Below are 20684 nucleotides of genomic sequence, written 5' to 3' on the forward strand. Positions count from 1 at the left end.
GGCACCAACACGACCAAGCCGTTGCCTCGCACCAACCACAACTCGACCGCATCAGCAGCCTGCCCAATCACCCAGCGCATCGCACCCAATCAGTTTCTGCGACACGAAACAACGCGTCGCTGGCCGTCATAGAAATTCAGATTCGCATCGCACTGCAATCATCAATCGTCAACTTTGACGATAAATCTTTGTCACGTGCATCGGTCGACATCAACTAGGAAAGATATTTATCTATTAAATATCTATCATCTACGACCTTTTATAATAAGGTCGTGAACATATTATTAATAGGCTTCCAGGCGTAAGTGTTAGCTTTCATAGTCGCAAACCTAGTACTGCTGTTTTGAGCATGCTTTCATCCTCTGCACCTGCATCATATACTTTGACGATGCATCAACCTATCAACAACCTCTTGTTCACACACAATTTTGTTATTCCACCATGCCTGCAACCAAAAACACATCTTCAGAGATTCTGGGGATGGATTGCACATCATATTTCAGTCTACACCGTCTTCAACCAGCTTTGGTTTGGTCTGAGTTGTGGCGGGCTTCCCCGGCCAGTTGATGGCAGCGATGTCTTCCCTTCCTCACCTTTAACGCACGGACCACATTGCGACCGAAAGCTCCAAGCTCTAGTAGAGCAGACAGAAATTGTCCACATGTCACCATCGCGACAAGTGTCCTGGATACTCCGATCAGACCTTTTGAACGACAAGGTTCGCTTCTGCTGGACACGGTATCTCTTGACATCAAATTCCCTTTGTTCTGTGCTCTGTCTTGGCGAAAAAGTGTCATTGGCAAGAGTTGTCGCCCAAATTCAGCGCGCGCAATCAATCAAAGCTTGACATTGCTGCCCAGCCACCGGCAATCGTGCATTGAATCGCGCCGCAACGGCCGATAGGTTCACCAACCATTCAGACGGATAGCAAGTGGGAGCCCTCCGCATCGGGGCTAGCCATCTTATTTTTGATATCACGATTGGCTGCCCTGATTGATCAATCTGGCTTTCAGCCTCTCTTTTCAGTTTCACGTCACTGTCGGCGTTGCTGCGCCGGCCCCCCGCTTTGTCTCCGTTTGCGACGGAGTTGCAGCATTTGGTCCTTTTAGCTACCTCCAAACCTACCTCATACCATTTCGCATTGACTTGTTTTCTGTCTGCTGAGTACAAATAAGCTAAACCGCCTTTGATACGTTAGCTTTCTTTGATGCCGCACTTCCCGGAGTAGGCCGTTCACTCCAGCTCCGAATGGCAGTCATGGCCTCCCCTAAACCAGATGCGACTGCTGTCGACCAGAAACAAGCAGTCAAAATGGCGTCAATTGGGGGCGAAGACTCAGTTGCCACCAGCAATGGTGTTGAAGGGTAAGCCCGGATATGAGCGCTAACTCGAGCGCATGCACAGCCTGCGTCTACTCAGCACATTTCCTTGCATTCCATCTTAACCTTCATCATACCTGACATAAGGCGCAAACTCCCCGTGGTTAGATGCTAAAGTTTGTTTTGATTAGACATTCCCCGACGCAGAATGGTGTCAAGTCGTCTCCAGAAGCTACTATAAAGGGCTCGACGGATCCTGCGACAGAGGCCGATGCGGACATAGACAAGCTTTCATCCAACCACGCTCAGAACTCAGACGCCTTCTCCTCGAACAAGTTGATCACAACCGAGCCGACGATAACAACAACGGACGAGACTGAGATGAAGGCAGAGGAACAGGATGACAAGTCAAAATCCGAGGCTGAGGATAGCAAAGTACCCGCCGCCAACGGAACGTCCGCTAAATCTGGCGACGATGACGTGAAAGACGAGTCCAAGTCTGCGAAAGAGGAAGACGAGGTCAAACCAGCTGCTCAAAGTGCAACAAACGAAAATCCAAAACCGGACGAGTCCATTGAAGATGCAGAGGAATCAAAGGATGCTGAGATGTCAGAGGCACCGCCGTCAGCACTAGATGCGAAGACAGAGGCGAGCGGCGCCGCTTCCCCAAAGTCAGACACGAAACCTGCGTCACCAAAAGCAACCAAGGAATCAGAAGAATCTTCAGCCACAAAGACGAATGAGGTTAATGGTGCAGAGGACAAGGTTGACTCCGAAAGCAAACCAACCTCGACCGATTCAAGCCTGAACCCTCCTAGCATGTCGAACTTGGCCATTGATGCATCGCAAGATGCCAGCGTTGCAGAGAACCAAGATACTAGCATGGCCGAAGCCCCATCGCAGACTAACAAGGTTGCCCGTGAGCGCGAGGATGACACAAGTGAAGAGCCTGCGGCCAAGCGGGCGAAGACTGAGTCCCGCTCGACTGAGCTGGACGCCGAGACCACCACAACCAAAAAAGTCTCTGACACAAAACCCAAGACTGACTCACCAAAAAGCTCAGCTGTAGCTACCGACGACAAGTCCGAGACTGAAGCCGCCGAGGTGGATGCAGCACCTTTCGCCCCGGAACCCATGGACGTTGATCCAGAGGGCTGGGAGGAGTCTGCTCAGAAGCTGGTTCCGAAACCCATCAGAGCCCTACCTGGAAGCATCATGCATCCCACATCCTATGATAAGCCCATTTCCGAATTTGCTAACCGCGAGATTCGAAGAGCATTGGGCAGCGTCAAAAAGACCAAGGCTGGAGGGAATTTCAAAGATTCAGTCGCAAAGCTTTGGCCAGTACTGGCTGAAAGCTACAACAGCAAGGTCAAGAAGCCAATGGATATCGGATTGATGGAGCGTAACCTGCGGACCGGAGTTTACAAGACCATTGGTGAATTCAAGGCCGATCTTGACCTCCTGGTCCTCAACTCGTACTACTTCAACGGCGCAATGCACGATGTCACTAAGTCTGCCATCAGCTTGCTTGAGAGCGTCCTCTACAAGCTTGTAGACACACCATTGGACGAGCTTAACAAACCGTCCTCGAGTCAATCGAAATCCGCCTCCTCGACGAGGCACGCAGAACCTCGGGCGGCGACACAGCCTAAGCCCAAGCCGGCACCCGCCCCGGCAAAACCGCCACCGCCTCCTGCCCCTATAGAGAAGGTTGTCCAGAGTCCCATTCACGCCGCGCCAGCCGCAAGACGGGACTCCAAAGATGACGACCGGCCAAAGAGACCAATCCATCCCCCCAAGAAGGAGCTCGGCTACGATGGCAAAGGTTCCAAGAAGAAGAAGCTCTCCCCCGACCTGAAGTACTGCGATGACATCTTGAAGGATCTTGCGAAACCTAAAAGCCATGGCATTGCTTGGATCTTTGCGAAGCCAGTCGATGAGACTCGTGACGGCGCGCCTGGATACTACAGCATCATCAAGAAGCCTATGGACCTGGGGACGATGACGGTGAAGTTGCAGGAAGGCAAGTATCGTAGTGCGGCCGATTTCAAGGCCGATTTCGACCTGATGTTAAACAACTGCTTCACATTCAACCCCGCGGGCACTGATGTTCATGCGCTGGCTCGCAACCTCGAGGCCTACTTTCAAGACAAGTGGGCGGGTATCGATGCCTATGTCGCCAAGCATGCGAGCAGGGCCCCAGCCCGTCGAACCTCCGCTTCTAGTCCCAGCGCGGGCATCAAAGACGAGTCGGAGGACGAGGGCCCGGCTAGTGAACCGGAGCCTGAGGTACCTGCCGCACACTTGGATCAGATTCGTGAGCTCAAGAAAAAGATCGATGCTGTCGATGCTAGTATTACAAAGCACAAAGAGCAGTACACCGAGGAGGTGGCAAACAGCGCAGATCCATCCGACACATCCAAGCTTGACATTTTGATGTCAATCATCCAGATGCTCAACAAGGATCTTGGAGACAAGAAGAAGAAGCTCGCGGAGTTGGAAGCCAGCACGCCTGCATCCAAGCCAAAACCTGCCGCCAAGGCCAAGAAGGCTGCGGCAGCTGGCAATGCACTGCCGAACAAGAAGGCGGCTGGTGGCAACAAGAAGGCTAGTGGAGCTGGAGGCAAGAAGTCTAGCAAGCGTGTCATGAGCACAATTGAGAAGGAGGCAATTGCCAACGGTATCAATGAGCTTGATGGCACCTATCTCGAGCAAGCTGTCGCCGTCATCAAAAAGGACACCAACCAAGAGGTAAGCAGAACTGCCTTCTCATTCATTCAAATGCTCCTTTTCGTGCCTTGTTCTTTGGGTCTCTCTTAGATGTGGCTTCGTAATTAGAAACTCTGTGCTAACGTCGGTTTCCTTGTAACAGGAGAATGGTGACGGCGAGCTGGAACTCGAGATTGAACAGTTGTCGATTGATGCGCTCAACAAACTCTACGATCTCATGTGCTCGGGAATCAAGGGGTTCCGATCAAATGTAGAATCGATGGTGAGGAGCGCTCAAGCAACAGCTCCACCTCCGGCACAAGCCCCACCAGCTATCGCCGGACGTGGACAGAAGCCCAAAAAGAACAAGCCCATGGGCAAGGGTGAGCAAGAGCGCAAGCTTGAGCATCTCGAAAAGCTCAAAGCCCAGTACACTGCGAACAAAGGCCGACAAGGCAGCGGTAGCCAGGAGCCGCCGGGTGCGAATGAGCTTGCCTCACAGGAACCGGCAGATGAAGAGGACAGCGATGTCAGCTCCGAGGAGGAGTAGGAAGCTTACGACGGTGATTATCAAGTCAGCACCTCTGAGGAGGGTTGACCGCGTTCCCAGGAGCTCGATCAAGCCCTTTCACAGGACACCAAGTACGCGGTGTTGGCTCTGCTGTTTGGGTGCTCTCTGCATCACGACGCCACCTGTTAGTACCCACCCAATAATACTATGGGGTTTGGGGCTTCCGATGGGTCGCTCTTTAAAGAATGTCAGTGTTTTGTACATGCGATGATGTTGCGTTATGAGGTTTATGCAGCAATCGGCGCATTAGGAAGATATTGGTTTCCCTGGCCTTGGCCGATCGTGGTTCTAGGCCACTCGCATGGGGTTTGGAGGCTAGGATGCAAACCATTCCTATACGTCTCTAGACTCATTCCAGCCGAACTTCTTGGGCGTATCAGAGGCCTCTGGAAGATGGGCAGGGGCGCACACCCATGATTGGCTTGCGCTTGGGAGCAGGAGCTTATTTAAAGGCAGCATTGGATTTCCTTGCATACTTGCAGCGGAGTCCTGGCGTCTCAGCAAACATCACCGAATACAGCGTCCACTTGACTCTGCTGCTGGGTGGGAGCTGTTTACATTTTTCTCCTTTTCTAGTGCAAATGGGAGTCTGGCCGAGGGTTTGGTCATGCATAGCCATTTTGCTTTCAGGGAAGGGCATTTCATAACAATACCGAAATAATACAGCCGGTGTTGGAAGAGAGGCCAAAGGCTGGGATCGCTTGGCATTTTGATGGTCAAGCACCCCTGTTCTTGAGCGCTTGCTCAATGGGCCAGGGACTCATCTGCGCTTCAGAATTCTGTTGATGATTTGGATTGGTAAAAGGTGGGACAGAGCCAGGGAGACAGACGCCCCGTTCGGCGATCCTCAATCGTTCGCGCCAAGGGTCTCTTTTTTTTCCGAGCATCTTGAGCTTCTGACAAGTCTTTTTCTTCCTCGTTCAAAATGCTCCACTTCCTGGCGGCAGAAATTAAAGAAAATGCTATCCTCACTTGAGGCGCCAACAATGACGTCGTTATTTTCATCTCTTCATGTAAAATATTTAGGGCAGGGGATGGGTTGGAATGGTGCAGAAAAGCCAAAGCCTGTGTCTTGTGTAATACTTTTTTTTTTCGACCCTTCTCTAGTCCACTCGGACTGACCCTTTGATGCGTGTTTTTGTGATTATGTATGCCATGTATAAACAAGAAAAAAAAACCAAAAAAAGCCATGGCAGATGCCCAAGGCATGTGAAGACGTGAGGAGTGGACGTCGTTGCTGGAGGGCGTTACCCAGCAGCGGTCGGGCCGACTTGTGACAGGTTCGATACCCGTGATTCTGTGGCTCGGGGTGCGAGTATGTACTCGAGAGCTGTCTGAGGCTCTGCGACCGTCTCTGGGCCTTCGCTTGATATGCCATGTATCCGCTTGGAATCTGGTTTGGGTGGTTTTGATCGAATCGCGACGGACGGAGTATTGGCTCGCCGAGGGTGTGGAGGAGACAGCGCTCCAATATTTTTCTTGCTGTGTCGGTCGTTCGGCCTGGGTGGGTTAGACAGTAAGAGAAAAGAAATGGATTGCATTCGTTCGGGGAGGACCAAGGCGGGCGGATGCAGTGGGTGAGGGGAGCCGGCGGCTTTCTCTGGCTTTGCGATTCTTTTTTTTGTTTACTTGCCCTCTTTTTTGTCTCGTCAAGTCTTGTTCCACTCAGTCTGCCTCATGCGATGGACTTCTTTCACGTTCCTCGGGAACGTTTGCTCGACTGTGGTGCGACTGTGTATGGGGTTGGTGGACTCAGTGAGGAAAATGCCAAGTGGGAAAAAAACAAAAAGATGTTTGCGCTTTTTGTGTGTGTGTGCCTAGTACGTTATCTGAAGCATGTGCTTGTTAGAAAAAAAGAGGCAAGAGCGAGAAAAAAAAAAAAGAGTGCGTGAATGGAATGCAGTAGCAATAGTTGAACGGCCGGCTACTCAGGCTTGTGAAAGGAGGGGGGTAAGGGAAATCGCACAACGCAGAGGAATGAATGTGGGACAGCGGTCGGATAGGCGCTGTGTGCTGAGTGGATTCGATCCCTAGGGAAGCGGTTTCTGCCCGGAAGGACGGGCGGTTTTTTTTTTGGTGGTCAAAAAAGGAACAAAAAAAAAACCGGGAAGTGGCATGGGCGCTTCAATGCTCTGCTTCGCAAAGGGCGAGAGAGGTTTGGTCAATGTGATATGAAGAATTCGTAGCGAGCCAAAACAAAGAGTGTTTGATTCTGTTATTATGCTAGAAGTTGTAGGGTATTCTGCCGGATATCGCAGGAGAAAAATATAATGTTTCTCTGAAGCCGGATTTTGGGTGTCACGCTGGGATTTTTGACAATGAGGGCTGGCTCGCAGAGAGAATTGGTGAGCCAGCAAGGTCCTTCTTTGTCTTAGCTTCAAGCTTACAGACAAAATTGTGGGTCTTTTATTGTATTTAATATATTTAACACTTGGGTACATACCGCACGTACAACCCGAACCCGAGGATTGACTACGATATGTCACCATAGGAGCCTAGGTAGATCTGTGTGGCTGGTTCTTCTTGTTTGAACCCTTTCTACGTTATTATTGCTATGCTACATGTGGGAGTTCACCCAAGAGGGGAAAATACCTACTGAATAGTCCATGCTTCTGTATAAGGCTGTAGGTAGATCTGGGAATAAGCAAGCTTGGTAAAGGGGGCATGCCTGTCTACGCCAGACCGCTCCTAAGCTGATATTATTGGACCAAGCGGACGTCCGGCTTTCGATGACGGAGGTCTTGAACACTAGGGCAGCCACAAAACAGACAGCTAGAGTAGAAAACACCGTGGGATTTCTGAAAGAACGCTTTAATTGTTCAGTACTTTGTACGAGTTGAAACACAGCTACAGAGAAAGCAGCGCCTCGGTCCATCCCTTTTTACACGCCATCAAGAAACGCAGACCACGCGATCGAAAATGCTCGGCCGAGTCCTTCTTACCGTCGACTGCATCGGCCTGCTGTTTGGCGCAATCATAGCCGACTGGAACGAGACTCATGTCTACAACTCCAGGTGGCCTCCGCACGCAAAGTAAGTTGGTCGCGGGGGAGGTTTTTTTGCCTAAATACTGGCGGGCTTAGCCATCACCAACCCCAGAGCTTGGCTTCATTGGAACGGGGCTCGGCACACGACTGACAAAAGGCCGCGCCTTCGCAATTGATTATGATCTTGTAGATTCCACAACGCGCAGACCATCACGCTCTCGGTGATCCTAGGACTCGGGACGCTCTTCCTCACCTGGAGGCCGTACCTGCAAGACACCTCGGGTCCCAAACGGCTGAGTCCCGAGCTGGCGCGGGACTCGCTACGCATGGCGGCGTTCACGGGATCCATCTACTGGATCGCCGGGCTGGCGGCCGCCTTCTTTCCGGGGACCAGCGGGCTCGACCCCGAGTTTGGAGGGCCTGGGTTTCCCCAGAAATGGCTATTCATGGGGTTCGGCGCTTGTGGTCTACTGGGAGGCGCAGTTCTGTCGTGATTGCGAATGCCCCCCCGAGTGTTTGCAAGTAACCCGGGCTGCGCCTGGTTCATCAAAACTTGTCGGGATCAATTACCTACAATACGCTAAAACAACAAAAAGGGTCACCCGCTAGTCCAATAAGGATGTTGCTCTTATGTTTTTTTTTTGGTCTTTTCTTTTTGAGCCGCGCGAGCCGTCTTTAATTCCGGTTTATTTTTATTTCCGATGAAAATGACGTTTCCGAAATTGATCGGATTTTGAATGAATCTCCTTCCATTTTTGTGCTAAGTTAGTGTAGCATGAGGTTATTCGATTTGCCGTCTGCTCGGTATGTGGGCGAAATGTGCTCAGTCTATGCTAGCAAAGGCCGCGTAAGTTGGCTGCTCACGTGTGCGACGAAATGCTTGTACAGCCCCCGGAGCTAGCGACCATTTTTAGAGAGGGAGGAAGGTTTACTCGAGTTGGCGCAATGGGGAATCAGAACTCGACAACACTCATGCCTTTTTGCAATGACCTTTTGCGTTTCGGGTTGCAGTATGTCTGTCTGTCTATACGTGCCCCCGTTTGGATAGTAATGAGGTATGCTGCTTGCAATTGTTCTAAATAGGTCACGAGCTGATTCCTACGGAGTTCAAAGCCTGAGGCGGGCGACAACAAAAGTCCAACCCAGGGTAAGAGTAGCTGCACGGTGGAAGGCGAAGGAGCAGGGAGCCGGCGGCCAGTGACCCACCACCCACACCCACCCCCTTTCAAGGAACCTGCAGCGACGACACGCTACTGTAATTTCCCGCCGGGTTGTTGCCGCGTCCAGATACGAACGAGGAATTCGAATTCGGGGGTCAACACAAAAAAAAAATAAAAAAAATGACATGGCCGAAATTCTCAATGCTCAATACTCCCCAGCGTGACAAGGGCTATTTTCTGCAACGCGGACAGGTGGGCGGCAGGCTGTGTACGATATGGAAAACCCTACATTGAGCATGGAAGCAATTATTGATCCTCAGGGTTCCGTTACCAAGTTGCCAAGTAACCAAGTAGTTGGAACCTTCAGTTGATTGCTGTGCGTCTAGGTTGTATCGGTCCTTCTCAAGTAACCTCAAGGGCTTATTTTTTTTGACTGTGGTCAGAGATGTAGATCATCGACGTTAATCGGAAACTTCTTTTTCCCTGGGCGGCTTACCTTACTTGAAGTGCATCGAGAGTGAGTGAAGGATGTATCCATTTTCGGCAGCGACCGGTGTTAAGAACTACTGTAATTAGACTAGTTTGGTGCTTTACGATTGATCAGGTTCTGATCACAGTCCAGCCCAGCCATTATCACTCTTTTTCGCCTTTGTAAATTTCCAAATGCGGTGTATTTCATCGATTCGGAGTCTGGGTTTCATAGAAGAAAAAGAAGCACATATTTATTCCCCAGGGAAATACTTCAATGTCGGTTTCAGAGTAGCTAGTGGTGTTGTCGAATTTCTTGGCCGCCGTTGATCAAACGAAACCAAGCTTAAGGAGCCGCGACCACCCCCTCCGGGCTTGGCTGTCAGGGTCAACCTGTTGGGGTGCCATTGGCGTTCCTGGCTTGGCTGGATTGGTGCCTACAGCGGAGCCCGAGTCTACTCCACTGGTCTCCCACATCCCCTACCGTTCACTGCCGCGTTCGTGGCTAATCGTCATCTCTTCCTGCTTGGCCACCCGCCGTCATCAATGATCACCCTTTTTTTTCTCACCTCCGGGGCTCCACCCCCCTCCACTCCCCGGGGAGCTGGGGCCGTTCCGCTCTGGTAGTGGTACTGTTTGGAGATTATTGTTTTCTTGGGTCAAGATTTCCAGGTTTTAAGAATTCTTTACTACTCTCTATTTCTCAATTGCCCATTCTTTCGTATGTTTCTTCCATCTTTCTTCTCTTGGATACATTTATATCGGATCTAATCCAGACTAGCCTTGCTAGTGCCATCCTTGTAGGAAGCTTAACCAACACGCTACGAGAACAGACCCTGGTATATTCGACTTGGTCTAGCTCGACGACGACGCGTACGACACTAAGAATAACTCCTTAACGACTCGACCCTGGTTGAAGGCTGTCGTCACAGCCTCCGCCCTGAACACGGCTACTTTGCTTCAAAGTTTCCCTAATAGAACTACAGGGCCCCGTTCTCTGCCCTGTCATCATCATCATCTCATGTTGCCTTGGGATTCAAGGTGAAGCCATCGCTGGGCAAGATACTCTACCGCCACCATGATTGTCAATAATGGCTCCCCCCAATACCACATGTCCCTGGATGGACAACACAGTTTCTTCGACCAATATGGCTGCCGTGCAGTGCTCGTCTGGCTGTCGAGCCGCATGTTTCGCAGCGGCCACAAGCTGATACTTCAGGTGATCGCCTGTATGGCCGCGGTCCTCCTCCTCACGCATTCTCTACCACAACGCGCCTCTGATGTTGCTTTGGGGCGAGGATATAGCGACTGGATAGGTTGGGCTAGGGGCAAGGCGAGTGAAGCTGTCGGCGATGCGAGCGAGGCTGCAGGCCTCCGGGTTGTGGTCTTTGGTGCGAGTGATATAGCCACCCTCCCTGATACCAAAAAGGGTGACATGGCATGGCCCGAGGTCATGTGCGAAGAGGTTGGTGATTTTGGTTCCCTATACTTAATTAATTACATGGCGAGCGCTATTTATTTCTGGGTCTGGCTGGGGCTGACAAGGTACAAAACTCTCTCAGTTGGAATGTACGACATACATCTCGTTGGTGCCGAAACCGCCGACACGGTCACTATCTTCCAACAGCCTTTACGCCGCTGTAGTGGACGAGCTAGTACAAGCTTCGCCCAAGGACAAGGCCGCTTCACCAGGCCGCGATTACTCATTCTATCCGGATCACTTTCCTGTGCCATGGCACGTGCCTGATTTCGGCATGCAGGTATCCGAGTTCCTCTCTCGACCACAGCCCAGCAAATCTCCAAAGGAGACGATTTGGGTCTTCAACTTTGGTCACTGGGATGTTTGGAATCTGGCGGGGCTCCCTCTCAAGAGAAGCCAGGTTGTGGTCGACGCAATGGTCAAGGATGTCATTGTGAACATCGAGAAGCTTTTCAAAGCCTCATCCAACGAGACTTCCATCGCATACTCCAACTTCCGAGCCCGGGACGATTCCTCGAGACCAGACTACCTCCCGAAGCTGCGTCAACCTGCCGTGACGGTCGGCGACGGTGCCAAGGCCATCCCCGACCAGCAGGTCGGCGAGCCGTTCCGCATCATTGTTCCCATGATTTTCGACGCAACCTTGTCACCGGGATGGAAGACGGAGAGGCCCGACCTGCCACCTGCGCACTCCAAGGCCGAGCAGATGCGGAACGCCGCAACGCTGACGGAGCGCTGGAACAACAAGCTTCAGAACGCCATCGAGGAATGGGTGAGGACCAGCGATCGAGAGTCTGCGCGCCAGGCGGAAGAGGAGGAGGAAGAAGCAGCAGCATCCCAACCGACGACTACAGCTCAGTCTGGCGCCGACTCGGCCACATCGGCGGCAGCCGCGCCTTCCTCGACCGTCCCCCTTGTCCGGGACGCTATAATCTACGACCTACAGGAGTACGTGACCGAGATGATTGCGGAGCGTCAGCTTCACGACCACGGCTACGTCGACCAGAACGGCGTTGGAGGGCGCCCAGAGGACAAGATGTTCCGCGAGGTCGCCTCTCCATGCATCAATGCGGGCAGCGACAAGCCCAAGACCATCAACACTTCATTGGCAGTGCCCAAAGACGACGAAGACGCGAACAGGCCGACCAGCAGACGACGTTCGATGCGGGTGGCCAGGGACGCAGCCAAGAACCCGGATGAGGGTGTTGCACAGTCCAGTGCCGTGTGCAAGGATCCGACCGAACATTTGTTCTACAACTCGCTATCCCTCTCATCGCGTGCCATCGACGACATTGGCAAGGAGACGGCCGAGCTGGTCGTAGCAAACATGACGCTGCGGGGATTTTGGGCGAATTCCTCATGAAAAGCCTGAAACGACGCACTCTTTCCTTGTGTTTTTGTTATTTTTGGCCATCTCTTTTGTTCACTGTTCGGTTTTACGGTGCATACATTTAGACGGGAGGGATCTAGGTCCCTTGCCGACAAAGCGCAGCGGCTGTGTGAAAGCTCGTCTACATATGGGATTGGCGTTTTGGGGGCAAATTTGGCATCCGGATCCAAGGGGATACTCGACAACATTTGCATTTTTTTTCTTTGTCATTGGTTTGGGGTTCCTACTGATCGGATTCTTTCACGGGCGTATCACAGGCGGAGTTTGGGGTTATCAAGGGAATTAACTGCACCGGTTTGTGCATGTGCTCTGATCCGAGTGCGGATGGGCTTTTTTTTGTACATAGAGAAAGAAATACATTCCAGTTTCTTGGACCCCGTGTTGATGCGATTCTGTAACCGTGGTGGCGTGTTAGTGTTTACTTCGTAAGAATTTTACGAAGAGCTTTGGTTCTCGAGAACTGTTCAACGCGGGGAGACTAGACGCCCTGACGGTTTGCATTTCTTCGTGGTCTTGATTTCCCCACTTTAACAAGGGCCGGGTTTCTTTCAAGGATCAAAGTTCTGCCCATGCATTGATGAGTGTTGTTGGATCAAGACTTTGACGGTGTCGCGTGTCGATTTACCGTAGTAGGAAGGAGAGAAGGAAAGAGAAAGAGATTCAGACACCTGAATGTGAGATGGCCAAAGAACACACGTGACCTCGCGAGTAGTTAGCCCCACCCCTAGCTTCTGGGAACGTCATGTTCAGTTGGTAGCTGGAGACCAGATCAGTTTTGTTTACAGCAATCGTTTATAGCAATTCTCTTCCAATGAGCCGTCACTTCGTCGTGGGAACCAGCCTCAAAAAGTGATAAATTTTCATTACAAAACTACGTGGACTTTGTTTTGGCGCCGACGCAGATGATTTGAGGACTTGAAAACTTAGTAGATTCCATCTACCGAATCATTCATTACCTGCATCTCCATGAGTTGAGGGGGACTACGGATATCATCAAATCACCTTCGTCCATCGCAGAGCCAGGAAAAAAAAAAGAAAAAAAAAACCATCAAAAAATAGCCGCATGCAACAGACCCAAGAAAGATGCAGGACCTCTTCCTGACCACCTTTGTGAGGGGCGGCGATGAGTTTGAGCGAGCCTGCGCGGTCCTGCAGGCCGTGGCCAACATGAGCGGGTGGCACAGCCTGCACCGCGTCGTCTTCTACAGCGGCCCGCTGCCGCCCAAGGGCTTTGCCAACTCGCGCTCCGCCCAGCCGGCGAACCAGCCGCCCGGCGCCAAGCCGTCGCCGCAACAGCTGCAGCAGACGGCGGCGCTCTGGGGATTGCTGAACCAGGCGCTGACCAAGACGTCGTACATCATGCAGGCGCGCTACGAGGTGTTTAAGGATCGGGATTTTGTGGGATTGCCCAACGAGGCTGATGCTTCGGCCGCGGTGGATGGTGAAGTGTGAGTCTGGCGTTGCGCCCTTTGTCACGCTAGAACTGGAGTAGAAAGAACTGCAGGGCTGACTGAATTGTGGGTTATGTGGTTTAGTGAGCTCAACAGGGCTACCGGAACTCTGCGGTGGACTGATCTGCCCATCAAACAACCCGACAACAATCCTGTCACCCAACGCAAGAGGATTGATATCTCGGACCACAAGAACCTGATTGCAGTCTTCAAAGACAACAACCACACGTAAGTTATCCAACTCGTGCAGCTGTCCCTTCTCAGCTGACCACCACCGGCCACGTAAAAAGATACAAGAGTGAAGCAATCGAGGAGTCTGTCAGCTATTACATTGACAGTGTGGAAATCACCCTCGTCCGGTATTACAAGCTTCCCGACTCGACGCAGCCCCTCACCAGTCTTCCCACCTGGCCGTCCCTGCAGCTGGTCGACCCCTCGGGCACCTGGATGCTTTTCCTCCGGACCACAGTACAGGAGGAAAACGCCTACGACAAGATCAAGGAGGCCCAAGAAGAGCTGTACCGGGTTCGGGACCAGCTCGGAGGCGTCTTCGAATTTAAAGTGTACGATAGGAGGGTTCACGACACGCGGATCATTCAGCAGGCCAATAACATGCCGGCGCCGCTTCCACAGATACAGAGAGCTAGGGGTTGATTTACCTGCGGGATGCCGAGACATGACTTTGCTTTTTTATGCTCGTTACCAAAGATCCTGCCGCCATGGCCGAATCAAACCTACTACTTTCGAACTGGATGCGACTCTTGCTATTAATCACCCCAACCATGTCTTCCTGTCTGGTCAACGATACCCGCTTGTCTAGTAATACTGAATAATTTCCATAGGACTCTCGCCAGCACAACTATGTGGTAGTCCTCAATCTTGCATTCTGTCGTCATTGTACTATGCAAGAGTCTCTCTTACGTCGGCCTGCCACAGCACCAGGATGGCCCCAACGATGTCCCTGGCCAGAACAACATATCTCTGTCGCATGCGGGCCGAAGCAAGCTGCCCCGAGCTCCAGAACCCTCGCCTTTCGATTCGCCCACCCCTGACCGTACTCTGCAGTCGCGTGATAGATGCAGTAAACACTCTGGTAGTTGAGAGGATTCGGCAGAAAGCTGGCATGGCCAGGCCCGTATGGACCGGGGCATTCCCGATGGCTGACCAGCAATGGCGTCGGCCTCTTGACCCAGGCCGCAGGATCTAGCGGGTTCGGCCCGACGAGAGCCAGGAGCGCCAGGCGGTACTCGCTGGTCCAGCTGCCGTGGGCAGAATACACGATGCCGCGAAACACGCCGGCGATGTCGACCCAGGTCGGGCCCTCGTTGACGCCGCGGCGCCCCCCGTCCGGCCTCTCCCACGGCAGCGTCGCCTGCGAGATGCAGACCAGCGTCTCGGGCATGGCCTCCTCGGGGCTCCTCATCCTGATGAGGAACAGGTCCTGCTGCGTGTCGGAGCGGTCGCCCGGCGGCCAGCCCGACCAGCAGCAGTACAGGCTCTGGGCGGTCCGGTCCGGGCTGAAGACGGTCGCGTCGATGGCCCACTGGTCCGGCATCCCGCGCAGCGGGCCCAGAAACTCCCAGTCCGCGGCGGCCATGGGGTCGTTTTGGCCGGCCGCGCACCGCAGCACCGTCGTGCGGTGGCCCGGGTTGCCGACGCCCGGCGGCGCGCCGCACGTGTACACGTACCACCGGCCCGCCAGGTAGTGCAGCTCGGGCGCCCAGATGTTGGCCGACCACGGCGAGCCGGGAGGCGGCTGCCAGATGGTGGACCTGGCGCAGCTGCCAAAGTCCTCGAGCGTCGGCGACGACCATATCTCGATGCGGTTGTCGAGCGTAAAGGTCAGGTAGAACCGGCCGTTGGCTGCCACGACCCAGGGGTCGGGCGTGTCGACGTCGCAGATTGGACGGTTTGACATTTGTTTTTGGAGCTTGCCCTTGGGGAAATCACTGCGAGTGTATTGTCTGGAATACCCTGACCGCGGCCGCGTGCTATCTCGAAAGGCGCCGAAACAGTAATTGCCTGGCTAACAAACGATTAAACCAATAAAAACTCGTTTCTTGCGAACAAGTTCAATTCCACATGTTCAAATCGACGCTAAAGTTTTCGTCCAATAACTCCGCATTTGACGAATATAGGAAAACGCTACGTTCTCAGTCTAGATCTAGTCCTAGTGCTTGGTCTTGACTCCTTCGCTCCGCCGACCAATTCTTAAGAATTCAGCATATTATCGGACAACGTTTTGTCCTTGCACAACTTCCATTCCTTTCACAGGGAAAAAATACTTCCTCACAATTTGAGCGTCATATCCCGTTTCAGTCAAATAGTCCCCACGTTTCAGCGTCAAGTCAATCTCGACGACTTGGTCCTGTTTTCTCTCCCCCGATTTTTTCGAGCTTGGCAGCGGATAAAATGCATCAGTCATTCATGACATGACATGGCTGTCGAGCTCCTTGTCCACAAAAGCCATGAATTCATCCCACTTTCCCACGACCATCGGCGCCTCGAGCCAATAGTTGCCACGGCTATCCTTGCCCTGAATCGTGAAACAATCCGGGGGGCTGATGGGACTGCTGAGCCCTTGGGCATACCACGGCTTGCAAGAAGCAGGCGCGCCGTCAGAGTCGCCACCACCGCCGTCGCCAACGCGCGCCGGGCCGAGATCCAGCTGGAAAAGGTCCGCCTTGGACCAGTTTGTAGACGACAGGTGCAGCATGTCGTTGGCGCCAAAGAAGATCATGGGAAAGGGCAGCCGCGAGTTCCTCCTCATGGCAAAGTACGCCTCGTGCTGGCCCCGCGTGCCCTGCGCCGCGATGGCCCGCCGTATCTGTACCGCCACGTCGCACAGACGCCCCTCGGTGACGTCGCTCGCCTTGAGCAGGACGTTGCAGTACGAGAAGGCGTTGCCAATGTACGGCCTGTCTTCGCTGGCTGGCGGGAATATGTCCCCTTGGAAGGCTTTGATCATGTTCATGGTGAACATGATGACGACCTGGACAGCTGTTAGGGACAGTCCGTGGAAAAAGAGAGATTCAAGGAGGAACAAGGACAAAACAGGACATTGGGTTTGAACCTACGGTAGTGCTAGGCTTCAGTTTCTTGGGCACAAGAAGACACCGCACGATCCACGCGAGGAGTATATCGCCTTCGGACAAAAACACCTCGCCGGGATCCTCGCCCCTCGCCTTGGCCTCCTCCCGCAGCGCCTCGACCGCCGCCTCCAGCCTCGGCTGCCAAAAGCCCCTGGGAAGGCACAGGACGTGCCACTCGTGCTTCCGGGCCAGCATGTCGTACGCGTAGCGGCTCATCCACTTGAACAGACCAAACATGCCGGCCTGTCTGCCGTCCAGCACGTGCGCCTCCGCAGCCTGCCGGCTGCCCGTGACCAGGGGCTCAAAGGGATCAGCGTCGGCGCCAAAGGGGACGGGGACCTGGTCGTGGCGGCCCGCGAGCACCGCCATCCAGGCCTGGCAGAGCTCCCTGAGCGCCATGATGTCCATGGCGACGTGCTGCCACTGCAGGCAGACCATGGTGGTGGCGCCGGCAAAGGTGTGCACGCGCAGGGCCATGACGGGCCGGTCCTCGGCGGGGTCGGCGTACCAGTCGCCGATGCCGCTGGGGCGGTACGAGCCGCCCCAGGAGAGGTCGGCCAGCGCGAGCGGGTCGCTGATCAGCTGGGGCCTGTCGCTGGCCGGGTCCGGCCTCTTGATCTGCGACGAGGCCGGGTGCTCCGAGAAGGGCGCGTCGTGTTGGTGAGCCGAAAAGGCCACGGCCGGCCGCGCCGGGGTGAACTCGGCGGGTATGTGCCATTCGTGCCGGCCTGTTGCTCCCTAAGGTTTTTGTAGATGTCAAAACACGTGGTTACGAGACGGACGACTGGAAAGTTCTGGGGGTACGGATCTGGCAGTTTTGTCTGATGATGTGATTGGGCAAACTCTACAGTGCATGGGTAGCCAGAACACAGGTCTCATATTTCTGAGAGACAGCTCTGCAGCTATAATTGTCTACCCCCCAATATTCACCAGGAAAAGGAAATTAAAAAAAAAAAGGCAGTGTCTCAAAAGAAGTATGCATGTCTCGTACATTATATCTGATGCGGGCGCCCAGCTTCTGCCAGCCGTCGCGCTTGATGAGACTCTCTAGTGAATCGCGCAGCTTCTCCGGATCGAGCAGGGCATCAAAGACAAACGACACGACCAACGTGGTGTTGTGCACGAGCGCGTTGTCGTCGAGCGAGTTCATGGGGACGACCCGATCGCCCGGCAGCGGGACGGGGGCCGACTTGGCGCCGCCAAAGAGACACCGTACCATGGTCGGCCGATTTCAAGACACTGATAGTTGGGGCGGACTTTTTTGTCGACACCAAGATGGGAGGAAAAAGGTACGAGTTGCCCCAGCGAGAACGGCGTACAACGCGAGCACTCAATCGCCCTGCAAACGTTGGCACTAGATTATTAACAGAAAAGATAAGAAAAGAGAAAGGGAGAAAAAATAAAATAAAATAAAAAAGACATGCCGGCAACGCTGGAAACAAAGTTTCAAAACTCATCCGGGCGTCCCATTCCATCCGTCGATAGCAGGGATAGGGGTGACAAAACTCCGGGGGGCCCATTGACGGACCGGGACATTCCTGCTCCACCTGGGAACAAAGAGAAATGAGCTCCACGGGGATGGCACCAGAGATCTGTAGGAGGACGTCTAATCTAATACTGTCATTTATGAGAAACCTCATCATTCGTAAAATGAAACGAAAAAATAAAAGGTAGGAAAAGACGAAAAGATTATACAGCCGCTGGCTGGCCAAACGTAATTTGCTCTCTCCTTCACATCTGATCCGAAAATGAAAAATCGACAGGAAAAAACGCCGATTGCTGCCCGGTGTCCCAGCTGGGACCCCAGAGCTCCGACAGCCACGGCTCGTCGGCCATGGTCATGAGGACCTGGTCGGGCACCATCATGCCGGCAAACACGTCTCCGGGCTCGTTGCTCTGGTCCATGCTCTCGGGCGTGCGCATCGCCGGCTGCTGCTGCTGGTGGTGGTGGTGGCGGTGGTGGCCGGCCTCCTCGGCGGCCGTCTCCATGCCGGGGAGGGTCATGCCGGGCGGCAGCTCGGCCAGCAGCAGCGCCTTCATCATGCGGAACATCATGGGCGACTTTTGCCAGATGCCCAGGCGGGGGCCGGGGGAGTCGGCGACGATGCCCGCGGCGGAGCCGACGGCCGCGAGCTTGTCGTAGGCCTGGTCCATCAGGCCAAACACGTCGATGCGCCGGCGCATCTCCTCGGCGTCCCAGCCGGGCTCGTCGCCGCCGTCCGCCCCGACCATGGCCAGCCGAAAGGCCACCACCATGCACAGCGTGAACTGCGACAGGCTGTCGGCCGGGACGCCCGCCAGGTCCGCCGAGGAGAACTCGTTGAAGAAGACGTCGCGCCACCGCTCCGTCGTGATCACCGTGGCCTCGAGGTCTCGCAGGCGCTGGATGCGCAGGTTGCTCCCGGGAGAGGATCGTTCCCTCGCGTCGGGTGGAGCGACGTTGAGGCACGTTGCTCGGACGGTGAGCTCGGCCGTCAGGAGACTGAGCTGCACGACCTCTGTTTTGGGGTTTTGGGGGGCCATGTCAGTCAGCAGGTCGGATGAAAGCTTGCATTGCGTTGCGTTGCGTTGCGCTGCTGGTGCGTAGACTTCATGGGGGATTTGTACTAACTGTGCGTCTGTATGTGCGGCGGCAAGGCTTGCCGGACGTCCGATAATTGACGCAGGAGAGCCTTGATCAAGACTGATGGCGGCGTTGTAGTGGATGGGTCATCACTGTCACCGAGGGCATCATCCGGCGAAGAGCATGTCACCTGGTTGGAAATGAGGTGAGACTTGACGTGCGCGGCAAGCACCATATCAAGGTCATATTCACTGTTTTCCGACATGGCGCGCAGGCACGAGCTCAAGTACGAAGTCCAAGGCATGGGTTCTGCCTTGCGGTATGCTGCCCAACACCTGCTCGCAGGGCGATGCTCCAAGTCAGATGGATATCAAAGAGAGAGACAGAGAAAAAAAAAAAAGGAGGACGAGAAACCCACCAGCTTGTGAGACTCCAAACAGCCAACATGGTCCTCCGCTCATCCAGCGTGCGGGGGACTTGCTTCTGGGCTTGCTCCGAGCAGAGGCGACCAAACTTGCCGCGCCACGAGACGTTTGTGCGGACGTCCTTGTGCAGGTTGAGCTCAAAGGCCACCGACGTTGCGAGGTTGGAGAGCATTCCCAAAAAGGGCCTGTCCTGCTTGAAGTAGTGCGACCACGCGGTGAAGCATATGAGCCCGAGCAGCAGGTCCATGGTGGCCAGCCTCTGGGTCACAACCCGCCGCGAGATGATGGACCAGATGGTCTCTTCCATGGCGAACTGCTTGGCCAGGGACTTGCTGGTGACACATATGATGTTGAGCCACAGAAAGGGGCTCTGGTGCCGCAGCTCATCAGACGTCATGAAGGGCGGGATGCGAACAAAAGGAAACATGATGAGGAAGTAGCGACGAAAGTTGTCGATCTGCTCGTCGGCAGCAGGTCCGCTGATGACGTGGGCGGCAATGTCTTGCATGACGAGCTGCAGCGTCTGCGAGTTTTCCGACGATAGCGTGGCGCGTACCATGCTAATGTTGTTGTCGCTGGTCTCGAGAACGACCCTGGGCAAGAGGTTTGCGGTGGGTTCACACGGGTAGGCGGCAGAAGTGCGGGAGGCGTCCGAGCCGGGTGAAATCACCCGAGACGCGGAGCCCGCAGCATTGGCCTGGACCGCAGATGCAGATGATTGATCGGTAGTAACCCCCTGGGATCGCAGCAGCGAAACGAGGCTGTCCAATTTCTCCTCCAGGCGCGCGGTGGAGGAAACATCCAGATCGGGATCGGCCGGCGCACTGGCATGCGACGGTGGCGGTTGGGGCGAGTGCTCCGTAGCCTTGCGCTTCTTGCGCATCTGCACGGGAGGCTCACAGACTTTACCTAGGCGATGGCATCTTTTTTTGTGGTGCTCATGCGGGATGATTTAGTTGCCGGTGAGTGACATGGTGCAGGGGACGAACAAGAAAAAATTTAAAATAAAAAAAGTAAAGTTACAGTAAAAAAGACTAAAAGGGTTGCCCCGAGGCGGGTTGCTTACC

The 20684-nt window shown here is 54.0% G+C and overlaps 6 protein-coding genes across 6 annotated transcripts; 4 read left to right on the forward strand and 2 right to left on the reverse strand.

Annotated features, from left to right (window-relative positions):
• Positions 1-5782, forward strand: MGG_08925 (uncharacterized protein). Its single transcript, XM_003713908.1, has 4 exons — positions 1-301; positions 1199-1364; positions 1511-4073; positions 4195-5782. Exons 2-4 carry the CDS (start codon positions 1249-1251, stop codon positions 4579-4581), a joined length of 3066 nt encoding a protein of 1021 aa, XP_003713956.1. The 5' UTR covers positions 1-301; positions 1199-1248; the 3' UTR covers positions 4582-5782.
• A 1523-nt stretch (positions 5783-7305) lies between these two features.
• On the forward strand, positions 7306-8445 carry MGG_08926 (uncharacterized protein). The gene is made up of 2 exons (XM_003713909.1): positions 7306-7634; positions 7779-8445. The coding sequence occupies exons 1-2, from the start codon at positions 7522-7524 to the stop codon at positions 8080-8082; spliced, it is 417 nt and encodes a 138-aa protein (XP_003713957.1). The 5' UTR covers positions 7306-7521; the 3' UTR covers positions 8083-8445.
• A 1315-nt stretch (positions 8446-9760) lies between these two features.
• On the forward strand, positions 9761-12465 carry MGG_08927 (uncharacterized protein). The gene is made up of 2 exons (XM_003713910.1): positions 9761-10681; positions 10779-12465. Exons 1-2 carry the CDS (start codon positions 10295-10297, stop codon positions 12057-12059), a joined length of 1668 nt encoding a protein of 555 aa, XP_003713958.1. The 5' UTR covers positions 9761-10294; the 3' UTR covers positions 12060-12465.
• A 392-nt stretch (positions 12466-12857) lies between these two features.
• MGG_08928 (uncharacterized protein) lies at positions 12858-16295 on the forward strand. Its single transcript, XM_003713911.1, has 3 exons — positions 12858-13534; positions 13622-13765; positions 13828-16295. Exons 1-3 carry the CDS (start codon positions 13170-13172, stop codon positions 14189-14191), a joined length of 873 nt encoding a protein of 290 aa, XP_003713959.1. The 5' UTR covers positions 12858-13169; the 3' UTR covers positions 14192-16295.
• MGG_11312 (uncharacterized protein) lies at positions 15963-17848 on the reverse strand (the record flags this gene model as incomplete). The annotated part of the gene is made up of 3 exons (XM_003713912.1): positions 15963-16529; positions 16615-17367; positions 17621-17848. 3 exons carry the CDS (start codon positions 17846-17848, stop codon positions 15963-15965), a joined length of 1548 nt encoding a protein of 515 aa, XP_003713960.1.
• A 512-nt stretch (positions 17849-18360) lies between these two features.
• Positions 18361-20500, reverse strand: MGG_11311 (uncharacterized protein; the record flags this gene model as incomplete). Its single annotated transcript, XM_003713913.1, has 3 exons — positions 18361-19082; positions 19241-19443; positions 19611-20500. 3 exons carry the CDS (start codon positions 20498-20500, stop codon positions 18361-18363), a joined length of 1815 nt encoding a protein of 604 aa, XP_003713961.1.
• Positions 20501-20684: the final 184 nt, after the last annotated feature.

The sequence above is a fragment of the Pyricularia oryzae genome, chromosome 2 (assembly GCF_000002495.2).
Source record: "Pyricularia oryzae 70-15 chromosome 2, whole genome shotgun sequence".
NCBI lineage: Eukaryota > Fungi > Ascomycota > Sordariomycetes > Magnaporthales > Pyriculariaceae > Pyricularia > Pyricularia oryzae.

Coding starts and splice junctions, on each gene's coding strand:
- MGG_08926 (XM_003713909.1), top strand. CDS start 7,522: ATGCTCGGCCGAGTCCTTCTTACCGTCGACTGCATCGGCCTGCTGTTT. Junction 7,635..7,778: donor AGGTGGCCTCCGCACGCAAA/GTAAGTTGGTCG, acceptor ATGATCTTGTAG/ATTCCACAACGCGCAGACCA.
- MGG_08925 (XM_003713908.1), top strand. CDS start 1,249: ATGGCAGTCATGGCCTCCCCTAAACCAGATGCGACTGCTGTCGACCAG. Junction 1,365..1,510: donor ACCAGCAATGGTGTTGAAGG/GTAAGCCCGGAT, acceptor TGTTTTGATTAG/ACATTCCCCGACGCAGAATG. Junction 4,074..4,194: donor AAAAGGACACCAACCAAGAG/GTAAGCAGAACT, acceptor TCCTTGTAACAG/GAGAATGGTGACGGCGAGCT.
- MGG_08927 (XM_003713910.1), top strand. CDS start 10,295: ATGATTGTCAATAATGGCTCCCCCCAATACCACATGTCCCTGGATGGA. Junction 10,682..10,778: donor CCGAGGTCATGTGCGAAGAG/GTTGGTGATTTT, acceptor AAACTCTCTCAG/TTGGAATGTACGACATACAT.
- MGG_08928 (XM_003713911.1), top strand. CDS start 13,170: ATGCAGGACCTCTTCCTGACCACCTTTGTGAGGGGCGGCGATGAGTTT. Junction 13,535..13,621: donor GCCGCGGTGGATGGTGAAGT/GTGAGTCTGGCG, acceptor TATGTGGTTTAG/TGAGCTCAACAGGGCTACCG. Junction 13,766..13,827: donor TTCAAAGACAACAACCACAC/GTAAGTTATCCA, acceptor CCACGTAAAAAG/ATACAAGAGTGAAGCAATCG.